The sequence below is a fragment of the Urocampus carinirostris genome, chromosome 3 (genome assembly GCF_059441175.1).
Source record: "Urocampus carinirostris isolate Australia breed hairy pipefish chromosome 3, RoL_Ucar_1.0, whole genome shotgun sequence".
Lineage (NCBI taxonomy): Eukaryota > Metazoa > Chordata > Actinopteri > Syngnathiformes > Syngnathidae > Urocampus > Urocampus carinirostris.
Genome location: NC_142351.1, coordinates 24,753,719 through 24,765,735, shown reverse-complemented (window position 1 = coordinate 24,765,735; position 12,017 = coordinate 24,753,719). Strand labels below are relative to the sequence as shown.

General features: G+C 39.8%; 1 protein-coding gene across 5 annotated transcripts in view; it reads right to left on the bottom strand.

Moving 5' to 3' along the window:
* camta1a (calmodulin binding transcription activator 1a) overlaps nucleotides 1-12,017 on the bottom strand; it is a 517,270-nt gene that overhangs the window by 107,035 nt on the left and 398,218 nt on the right. For all 5 annotated transcript variants that reach the window (XM_088331228.1, XM_088331227.1, XM_088331229.1 and 2 more), the window contains exon 6: nucleotides 5,858-5,929. In XM_088331228.1, coding sequence (XP_088187354.1) covers nucleotides 5,858-5,929 — 72 coding nt within the window. The remainder of the gene's footprint in view (nucleotides 1-5,857; nucleotides 5,930-12,017) is intronic.

Here is a 12,017-nt window from a genome sequence, read left to right as displayed (position 1 = left end):
TGATAATTGAGAATTTATAGAATAAAGCAACAAAAACAAGTTGAAAAGCTGTTTGGGAGTCGAAAGAGGATTTTTAGTGAGCCAAGCCAAATGAGCTGCTTCTCTGAAGAAGAGATGGAACTCCCAGGGCAGAGGGGCTGCACCCTAGTCCCTGGGGACTGAGCTGAGTGTGTTTGCACTGAAGTCTATGCAGATGCGGTGCTCATTTACTTTTCTTTAGGTGGGTGAACCGTATTGGTGGGTTGGCACTGCCCAACCTTTGCCCATCTCCCTAGTAATGCCCTCAATTTCAACACTGTTCTCTCTGCTCGGTGCTAGTTTGTTGCCTCTTTCGTCACGTTCCAAGCCTTGTTGTGAACCCTTGCCTCCTTACTGACCACGAGTGCCACTTACCAAAAATGTGGACTGTAGCCTTTCCTGAAGTGAATTCACCGGATAACTGACCCCTTGTCTGCTTTTTGGACCACGACTGTTGCTTCTGGAGATTTTGATACCATCCATCGATCAACTATACGGACCGCTTATCCTCAGTAGGGTCACAGGGGGGCTGGAGTCCATCCCAGCTATCTTCGGGCAGTGGGCAGGGGATACCCTGAACTGTTGCCAGCCAGTCGCAGGGCACACAGAGACAGACAACTCACTCGCTCCTCACACCTAGGGACAATTTGGACCGGCCAATTAACCTGACATGCGTGTTTTTGGAATGTGGGAGGAAACCAGAGTGCCCGGAGGAAACCCACGCAAGCACGGGGAGAACATGCAAACTCCACACAGGAAGGTTCGATCTCATGACCTCAGAACTGTGCCGCACACGCGCTAACCACTGCACCGCCGTGCTGCCGATCTTGATACCGTTACCCCCATTTCTGACTCCATGTGTACCGAACCCTGTCCGGATAAAGACATCCATTTCTGCACTTATCCATGTTTTTCTGCACTGTGCTTCCACGCCACCCTGAATACGTTATATCCAAGTCATTCCCCCGCCCCCCTTGTTTTTCTATACTACTTGAAATTAGCACTACTGTCTTATATGGCAGATGGGAGGAAAACATCTTAAAATCAGTATATCATCTTCCAGCTGGAACATCCAAAATATTTTATCTTTTTTTTAACGATCATTTCTATACTTTTAATAGAAGAAATTAAACAAGTTTATAGTTTTTAAAAATGACTACGATTTTCTGCCAATGGGACGAGAATGTATTCCTATGTTCAAAAAAATGAAATGAAATGATATGCATTTATATAGCGCTTTTCAAGTCAATGAATACTTCCCAAAGCGCTTTACAATGTGCTTCACATTTACCACACTCACACACCAATAGCGGTCGTGCAGCCATGCAACCTGCTTATTGGGGGCATTAGGGTTCAGTGTCTTACCCAAGGACACTTCGACATGTAACACGGAGGAGCCGGGATTCGAACTGCGACCTCTTGACCTACTGTTGCCCCAAAAACACACACAGGGACACAAGCCTTCGCTCTGAAAATGCTGGTCTACTAGTGATCCCAAGAGCCAAGAAGAGAACGGTAGGTTCGAGAGTGTTCTCCATTCGGGCCCCGTTGCTGTGGAATGCTCTGCCCCCTGAGATTTGATCTGCAACCTCAGTGGAACTGTTAAATCAAGTCAATGAAGACTTCCCAAAGCGCTTTACAATGTGCTTCACTTTTACCCATTCACCCACACACCAATAGTGGCCGTGCAGCCATGCAAGGCGCTAAACCAGTGTCTTACCCAAGGACACTTCGACATGTAACATGGAGGATCCGGGATTCGAACTGCGATCTCTTGATCCCAAGACGAGCGCTCAACCTCCTGAAATACTGCCGCCCCTCCTGAGCTACTGCCGAGAAGTGCGGGGTTTAGCCAAATGGGAGATGAAAACGCAAAATAAGATGCATCGAGCGAGAAAATCCCCCCCACTGCCAACTCTTCTTTGCAGAGCTGCACTTTTGTGCTAAGGCTATTTACCCAATTTTCTCCTAGCCCAATCAACAAGGAGAGGGTAACAAGGAACACTTTCATAAAATCTATCCCTGAAATACCCTTTACCAACGTCACTTTTTGTTTCCGTGTCCAAAAATAATGTACACTCTGCTTGTTCCCTCCGTAGTCACTCACTGTTACACTGTTTTCATCACTTTACATTTCTGCAGCCGGCTCAAGATATTTTTAAACTTTTAAAGTCTTGGCCATCTCACCCTATTCACACGCATCAACTCCCCTTCTCCCCAGCCTCTGTGTTGCCTTCCTGTCTGCGCTATGTAATGGAATATATTTTCTTCCACGCCTCTCCGTGACTGTGGCCGCTTTACGGTTAGATATTTGCATTTTTCACTCACTGGTGACCTTTCCGATTCACCGCTTTGGGAGCTCCAGTCTTCTTGCTGGCCGCCTGTTGACAGACTACTGCCTGCAAATCACATACGGGCACAGCCAACTGTACGCAGGAAGCAAGACTCATACGTAGATAGGAGAATGGTGGAAAAAGCGCCAGAGCGATGACCTGACAGTCTGTCATATTGCTTTTGAATGCCAGTCGGCATCTGCATGCGGATTGAACGATGGTAGGGTTGTTTACCAAGCAGTCATGGAACCTTAAAAATATTGGATGTAAATGTCTATGTTGAGTCACAAGTGATGCTGAAATGAAAGCAGACTGTTGTCATGAAAAGGGCCGTGGAAGCCATTTAGGATGAGAGCGCATTGGTGTTTTTTTACAACTAGGACTGTGGCTCATTTCTACCATTATGGCAGGGAACGGATGCAAACCATTGTTAGGGCATCAAAATAAACACGTCACAATTTTGGAATCCTAGTCGATGCCATGACTAGACGTCAGTCTCTGGGGGAATTACAGATGCATGGGGGAGCACTATTATTACCCCCCAAAAAATTGATGCATGTTGACATCAAGCTTTAGTACTTAAAACTGTAGACCGCCCTTTCAGACGCTTTTTTTTTTTCTTATGTTGGTCAATATGCATTTTTCTGACGGATTCTTGTTAAATTTACATGTGTTGAATATATAAAACAGGGGTGTCCAACCTTATTAAAGGTAATAGCTACTTTTTGTTACCAATTAGCGCAAAGGGCACCCAGTTTGATATGCATTTCTAAAATATTACCTTATCATGTTATTACTATGTTGTTACTATGTTATTACCAGATTAATTAATAGTAGTAGGGTTGAATAGACTCAGGTCGCAGCATCTCAGCTGTCCTTAAGGGATACCCTGGTGCCCGCGGGCACCACATTTGCGACCCCTGATTTAAAAGGTTAAAATTGTTTTGTATTTTAACTGTTTTTTGATGTTTGTAAATATTTTGCGTTATATTTCAAAAGTTTTTCAGGGATGTGTTTTATGGTTAGCTTTTCAAAATATACATATGAAAATATAAAAATATAGCTCATTCATGTATTTTGTTGTTTAATCATATATTAATTTGTCAATATTTTTAATTGACATTTTGTTGTGTCATGCAGGAGGTCCAGTTGCTTGAATTTAAAGTTGCTTCATATAAAAAGTATTAAAGTTTAAATGAGTTTAAAGTTTAATTGAGAGAGAAAAAATGAATACCATTTTCATTTATTTTGCGCATTTGATTACATTACTATTGGTATTATGCTTAAAAAAAGGGCACCCAAATACCTGTCTTCTTCTTTTTTCAGGATTTTTTTCTTGTTTTCTTCTTTGTTTAATCTTTTTTTTTGTTTCTTTTTTGTTTTCTTGTCTTCTTAATTTGTTTCTTATTTTCCTAGCCTTTTTCTTTTTTTGTAGCTATATTTCTTCTTTTAATCTCTTGGTACTTGTTTCCTACCTGTTTACCTCATTTCTCGCTATTCCCTCTTTTCTGCTTTTTATTATTTTTCATTTTTACACTTTTTCCCTTAGCTTTTTATTTTTTTTCTTGCTTTACTATTTATGTCTCATTTTTCTCTCTTTTCCTCTTTACATTTTTCCCCATTTTTCTTTTTTTCACTGTTGTCTGTTCTTTCATTTTTTTTTTTTTGGTTGTTGAACAAAATGGTGCATAACCATTGGTAATATGTGAATTAAAGCAGCAAAAACAATCTGAAAAGCCAAAAATCCAACTCTCTTTAGTGAGCTGAGGCGAAAGACCTGCTTCTCTAAAAAGAGATGAAATGATTTGTCAGAGAGATATAAAATCTCCGTGCTGGGAGGTGCCTTGCAGGACACAGGAGGGTCTACGCCAGTGTCCGCTGACACATACAAGATATTATATGAATGGGATAGCACATGCGGTGCCCAGACTGCCGTCACTACTACAGCCAGTTGTCATGGATAGGTTCATCGATGGAAGCAAACACTTGTTTATTAAATAACTCACGGAATAAGCATCATCGTCTTTTTAAAGCATTGGAGTCCTCAGTGCTCCAGTGAGAGTTTACAATAATTACAATTCAGATCACACCAGACCAGTTTTCTTTGGGTGGGCAGTGCCAATCTATGGTTAGGCACTCCCCAGCCCTATCCCCCTGGTAACACCCCTGATCCTAGTGGAATTTCTTGGATAGTATTGTATTTGTTTCAAAAGCATAAACCAGTAATTTGATGTCTGTTTTACTGTGTTTCCTAATCTGATTGCGGCAACATAAATAAACATAAACATAATAGCAAACGCTTATGTAATGTTTATCAATCAGTCCTGTTTTCTTCTTTGAACTCACACTGAATTATTTTCCTTCAAAGTGCATTCTGTGGCTGTTGTTGCTGAGTCATGGCAAAAATTTAATGTTGGATAGTTGAGATGTCAAAAAATGCAAAAAATATTAATTGATGCAGCAATCCTAGCTTCAACAAATTACTCAAAGTGACCAAAAAACAATATTATTTTCCTTCCTTCATTTTTTTAAATAAAAAAAATAAAAAAAGGAAACTGTAAAAAGAAAGAAGAGGAAAAAAATAGATAAATATAAAAGAACAAAGAAAAAAAGGGGAAAAAGAAAAAGGAATAAAAAAGGACAGTAATACAAAAGGAAAGAAATCCAGAAAAGGGAAAAAAGCACAGAAATAAAGGGAAGGAAAAAAAGAAAAATACATCAAAGGGTCTGGGTTTATTTCATGGAAGTAATAATGGAAAAAGTAAGACTCTAGCGTTAGCTCTGTATGCTAATATGTTTTATCCTGAGTGCCATCAAATCTCAAATTGACTGTAACCGAAAGCTGCTAAAATTGTTTATCATTTTTGGTTTATCCACAGCAGACGTCAGGCGCACTAAGCTACAGAAGCAATAGCTAACTTATTGATAGCTTCATTGAGTGTCTTCAACATGGCTCGTACCTACGTAACATAAATTTGCTTGTGGTTTGTTTTAACTCAAACGCTTATTTAACTGCTGTCCGCTCAGGTGCTTTTGTCGCCCGTCATGGTGCTCATACTTTTGGGGAATGCAATGTGATGTCACCTGCAAAGGGTCAATATTTCTTCCACTAATATATGCAACACACTGAAGTACAAAGATATATCCAAACAATGTGCTGGAAGAGCTAATAGAGTGATATTTCGTCAGAGGAGAAATGAGATGGACACACAGCCTGCAAAGCCTTCCTTAATGACCTCCTGTAAGCAAACTCTGTAGCAGAGAACCATCGTCCATCATATTTCTAAAACAAAGTTGGACAGGGATGATAGAAAGCTTTTAGCACCCCCCACACTCTGCGACATGTTGTGCAATGATATCAGAGAAGAAAATGACTGAGAAGTTTTGTGAATGGTGTAAGTAAAACACTGTCTTGCTGACAAACGGAATGCTGATTTTGGATAGTCAATCTTTCCATGGGATTCAACTCAGTTTAAAAATGGTTACAAGAAAAAATGAGCGCTTACCTGAAGGAGCCAGTAGCACCTGCGGTGAAAGGTGGGGATGATGGACGAGTGCACATAGCAGCCATACAGACACTGAAAGGACAGATAAGTAAGTGTCAGGAGGGCAGGTTGGGGAATCAACAGGGTGACCACACTTGAAGGAAGCTGGTCAAGATATTGTAACACACAAGGAGGGACTAAAATGAGGTTAACTTGAGATCAACTCCACACTGTCCTACCATGACTCGGAGAGAACCTCTGGCAGAATGATTAAGGCCCTCCTTACGTCGTCACCTCATGGGACAACCAAAGCACATAACTAAACTACAGTGTTATTAATATCCTTATCGTAAACAGATAATACTGTGCCTGGGGGCTCATTACTTTCGAGTGAGTTAGGCCGTGTTGATAACACTTTCCGGTATCTGGCAGAGGGGCCAAGAGACATTTTTCACCAGCGACTAACAGCCGGCAACAGAAGCAAACACAGACAGAAGCCGGAGAAAAAAAAATGCGTTATCCTCCTCCCAAACATTGACATGCTTCATTTTTCTCAGGCAGACTCTTGGCCATGGTTCCCAAGTGGCCCAGTGGAATGGCTAGCCTGACCATTTTTTGTGACACTAAAATAAAAATCAATGGCAGATCTTCACTAACAATATTTTTGAAAGGAGCTTAACTACGAAGTGACAATTTAAGCATGCAATTTCAAGTCAACTTTGTGTTATTTAATTGAAATAAAACCTTGGGAAGTCAGAAGATTACTTCTAAATGCTCAATTACAACCATAATGCGGGTGGAATTTAAAATGACCAAAATATTTCCTATCCAAGTAAGGCCTTGGTACTGTGACAGCTTCTTTGGAATGCAATGTTTTTCTTTTTACTGAAAAATGATAAAAAGTTTCTAGTTTTAAGCTCAAAAGTCATGGCAACAACATTTTTGACTCTAATAGCTACCCCCTGAGCAGATACTAATGAAAATAATGATGCTGTCGATTACTGATATGGAAAAGTATCACAGTAGCATTCCTGAATCACCGGAACACAACACAAATACTTGAGTCAGTAAGCTTTTAGTGAATAATTGTTTATCCGTGTCTCATCAATTAAATTGACCAATTTCATGTGGCACATCAGACAAAGTCTCAGTGTATTCTTGTGTGTAGAGTCACACTGGTTCACAAAAACAGCTCCAAGTCATTCTTTTGAAGAGCTGACCTTACTTGGATAAATCTATTACCAATATACATAGAAGGAAGCTAAGGAAGAAACAAGGCTTATAAAAGTACTTTAAGTATTTGACACATTATGCTTGTATGTGCTTCAGAGGGGAAGAAAACAATAATTGATCAGGCGTTGACAATATAGCTTAATTTCCTGGAAAGGCCCCGGTGTTCGTGGGCAGATCCAATGTAAATTTGCTTATAATGCATTGGACCTCGGATTATCTAGAGGGGACCAACATACAGATAGAAAAAGCTGTATTGTGGCTGTATTGTAGCACACACCAACAGTATCATCCGTTGACTTCAGAAGTACGGTAATATACAAAAAAGCCTTGCTACCTATACAACAGTCATGGCTGACTCGTGTCTCGTGAAATGGTTGGAGTTGGATCCGAAAAGCTAGACTGCAACCAAATCTTGCAAGCACATTTTAACTGCAGCCCTACTCTCTCACTGATGTATGTGCGCACTGCCCACACAAATTAGTCGTGACACCACACTGAGACTGAGACTCATTAAACCACACTCGTTACTACATGAGCACAGGCAGGTTTTCCGGGCACACTGAGTCTAAGCAGCAAAAGGAAGTAGAAAGAATGAGTTAGATGGTGTCTTGGTAGCTGCAGATGTTGGGAAAAAAAAGCTTTCTTATAACATCTGATAAATAGCCACTGCTACTGATGTCTCATCAAATGGAAATTTTAAATAAAGAACAGAAGAAAAAACAGGTTGTTTGGCAAAATCAAACCCAACCAACTTATTAATTATTTTGGAGTAGCATAACCGCATCGACTTGTCCGAAAGCACACGAAAAACCTCCACAACGAATATGCTTCACATTTGTACAATCATGGGGATACCTTTTCTACAATTTCTTCTCTTGTTACTTTTGGAATTCCTTTTAAATAACTATTCAATGGTGTGAAGAAAAAATACCATTGGTCTTACTTTTTACCTCTTCTCTTATCCATTTAAACTCTCCTAAATAGGATGTGAGGCTCTTCCCACTCCTATAGTGCTACCATCCATTACATCAGGCTGGGAAACTGCAAACACGTCCTCCCACACCCACAGTATAACTATCCTATTGTCACATCAATTCACACAATTACATCTAATTATAGCGTGGATATGTCTGCTATGAATATTAGATAGGATTGTAAATATTAGAGTCGTTGCCGCACCTGTGGACTTTTCATATTACAATATATTGTATTGTTTCATATGGATTCTGAAATTTTGAAATGTATAGAAACTGCTGAGGAGGCCATCAGATGTGGTCCAGCAAAATCGTTCGACATGTTTCGTCAAAGTTTCGAATACGTTTTGTTTTGTGTAACACATATTAATAGCCGATGATGGGACCACTAAGGCTAGGTTCACACCGCAGGAAAAACAATCTGAAACATATCTGTTAAAGTCCGTCTAAATGGCACACATCCGATTTTTTCACACCAGAAGCAGGCCACTTTCATGCGTTGTCTTAAATCTTATACATATCTGATCTTATGTAAAGCTTACCCGTCAACCTGTACGTTTTTGCCGTACAAAGTACGTTTATTATGCATTTTAGGACGTGTACGACTTACAAGAAAATCTGTGCGGAAAAACGCAAATTTGTCAATTATGGGTATCATCCGGTATACACCGACTATCACGAAACGGCAAATCAAGTCAAACGAGTTCGTCGTGGTAGCCTCCATCTCGTTTTTTTTGTTGCAAACGAAGTGAGCGTTTCATCCTACTGTGTGCATGCGTCTGCCGCTGTAGTGCCTAATTTCGACTCCCCTGCAAAATCCTCCCCCCTCGCGTGAGCATTCTGCTGCGCTTCCGACAATAGCTTTATTGTTTTATTCAGCTTATTATATCGAATACGATCACTATTGTCTGAAGCGCAGCAGAATGCGCGTTCACGCGAGGGTGGAGGATTTTGCAGGGGAGTCGAAATTAGGCACTACACCGGAAGACTCCTCAACAGCTGCAGAAGTGATGTTTTGCCATTTCATCGCAGAGCACAACATACCTCCAACAGTTGGCTTATGAAAAAAATGTTTCCCAGTCACAAGGCTGCAAAGGTTTGTATTTTATGTCCCTGTATAGTCTGTATGCAAATTAAAATACAAGCATCAATGGTTGATATTGTGGTTTGGTTTAAATGGTAAATGGTCTGAATTTATTTAGCGCTTTTCAAGTCAATGAAGACCTCCCAAAGCGCTTTACAATGTGCTTCACATTTAACCATTCACACACACACTCACGCACCAATAGCGGCCATGCAGCCATGCATGGTGCCGACCTGATTATTGGGGGCATTAGGGATTCAGTGTCTTGCCCAAGGACACTTTGACATATAACACGGAGGAGCCGGGAATCGAACCTGCAATCTCAATGCCAACTAATTTTTTCCTCCAAAAATATCTTTATTTACAAATTTAAATTTAAAGTGTTATTAATGGATGTTTTAGTTACGCTGATAACAATTGTTCCTGAGTTGTTAATTGTTTTTATTTTATTTTATTTTATGATTAGGAATATGTACAGAATGATATAACGGAACACATTTACAATATAACATGTTAAACTACAACACGTTTGAAAAAAAAATATGGTGTAAAGTTTTTTTGTATTTTGTAAGGGGAAATACGACAGTTTGTCAGGGCATGGAGCCGGGGAGTTTGACAGGTATGAAAATGTGACTGCTGTGTGAATGGTCAAGACGCATTCATGTGATATGGCCATCAACTCTGCACCTAAACGTCTCTCTGAGCAGACGCTCTCTTTCTTCCTAATCTTATTCTTGAAATGATACAATTGTACATGTTCTGCCTCCGGCGCAAAATCGGAATTGAGCATTACATTTTGCATTGTGAACCTAGCCTGAATTGCCAAACATATTGTGGTTCTCATACAGTACTTTAGAGTAGGTATATAAAGTAAGGTAACTTGAACATCGATACAATGAGCAAAAATATCTACCAATGGGACATGAATCTTGTTTGTTTTTGGCAGGGTGGGATTCTGTTTATTGGACATTGAGACCATTCTTCCAGAAACGCATTTGCAAGCTCACACATTGATGTAGGACAGGAAGGACTGTTTTTCCCACAATGCTCTGATTTATCATAAAGGTCTTCAATCAGTTAAAGGCCTGTCCAAGCTCTTTGAGTTTATCCACACAGAACTCTCAGATCCATTGTTTGGTTGCACACTTTGTTGTTTAGATGAAATATCTCCAACAAAGCTTGAAGCATGTAATTCCCCAATTCATAAATCCTAGTTTTAGCATTCCTATTCATTCATATAATACCTGCCAACCTCAACAAATTGCTCCTCTTAAAGATTATTGCAATTCCCATTATTAAGTAATAATAAACCTTCAAAACACAACATGGCATCTATTTACTCAGAGCAAGACAGACTTTGAAGAATATAAACAAAGATAATTTCTGTAAACAAGTTTATTTGATCAACCAGACAAATGCTTAATTGGAGTTAACATTTTTTAGTGTACCACAACAATATTTGTAGTCTAAAATCATGTTGTGGTCTGGTCTACTAGTTTTCGAGACAGTCCAGATTTAAGCCGAATAATTTAAGATGAGATCGGTCTAAGGAAACTCATGATTAAAAAAACAAAAACCCCACACAACAATTTTTATTCAGCTTACAAAATTTTAAATGATCATTTATGAAAATTTATGAAATAAGGCGAAATCGTTTAAGTTGACTGGTATGTCATATGCATGGAAACAGTTTGGCAGAACACTTCTCCATCATCAAACCAATCACAAAAAACAACAATGACCACTGGAGGGAGACAGAACTGTAAGCCTGTCTAGCAGTGCCTTGAGTTAATTAGATTAAAAAACAAAAAACAACAACAAAAAAACATTATCCGGTGTTTGCTTGGATATGTGAAATATAAAATGCTAAATCTAATTCACCCTGGTCATCCTGAAAGGGGATTACCACTTGTGAGGTTCCTTCTCAAGGTTTCTCTTTTTACTCGCGCTGAGGTTTTGAGTTATTCCTTCCCCGCATGTTGGTTTAAGATCAGGTAATTATGTAATTGTAATCCTGTGCAGTCCTTTCAGACATTTTGGACTTGACTTGGATCATCACAAAAATATTTTAGTGTATTTTTCTGAGCAGATATGTTTTTACAATCAATCCATTATTTGCTTACTCACTCACTCACTCACTCACTCACTCACTCACTCACTCACTCACTCACTCACTCACTCACTCACTCACTCACTCACTCACTCACTCACTCACTCACTCACTCAATCAATCAATCAAATGTTTTCGTGAGAAGGATTTATAGTGTGTGGTGCAGGACCACCAGGTTCCGCAGTAGTCTAGTCCCCCTGGCCATTAGACTGTTAAATGGTCAATCTAACATATAGTTAACCTAAATCTAAACGGCTGCTAATCTGACTTTTTGCACTACTGGCAGTTCTTTATAGCTTGCCACTCCTTGCACATTTGCTCTCTGCACTATTGTACCTACAGCGTTATTGTTACAGTGTTAATGTTACTGTTTACCTGACTTGTTAACCTGACTGCCCATTTTGCACATCTGGTTAGCTACTCCTCTTGCACTATCGGCACTATGGTAAAATACTATACGTAGCCATAATACAATACAACTTTTATTTATATCTGTACATTCAAGGAAACTGGGCGGGTCAGATGTATCGACATTTCGTTCTGTATACACGTGTACTAGAATGACAATAAAGTAGATCTGAATCTGAATCTGAATCTGAATTATAAGCAGCCAAATTGTTCCTTTGGAGTTGTGAATAATGATTTTTCATTGATACATCTCGGCTGATACTGTTCTTGCCCAGAGCACTTGGTCCACTGAGAGCGGGCTGCAGCGAGCATGCGCATAGTTGGACAAGGTTGTGGCACACTTCTCACAATTGATGGAGGCCGGGGCAACGC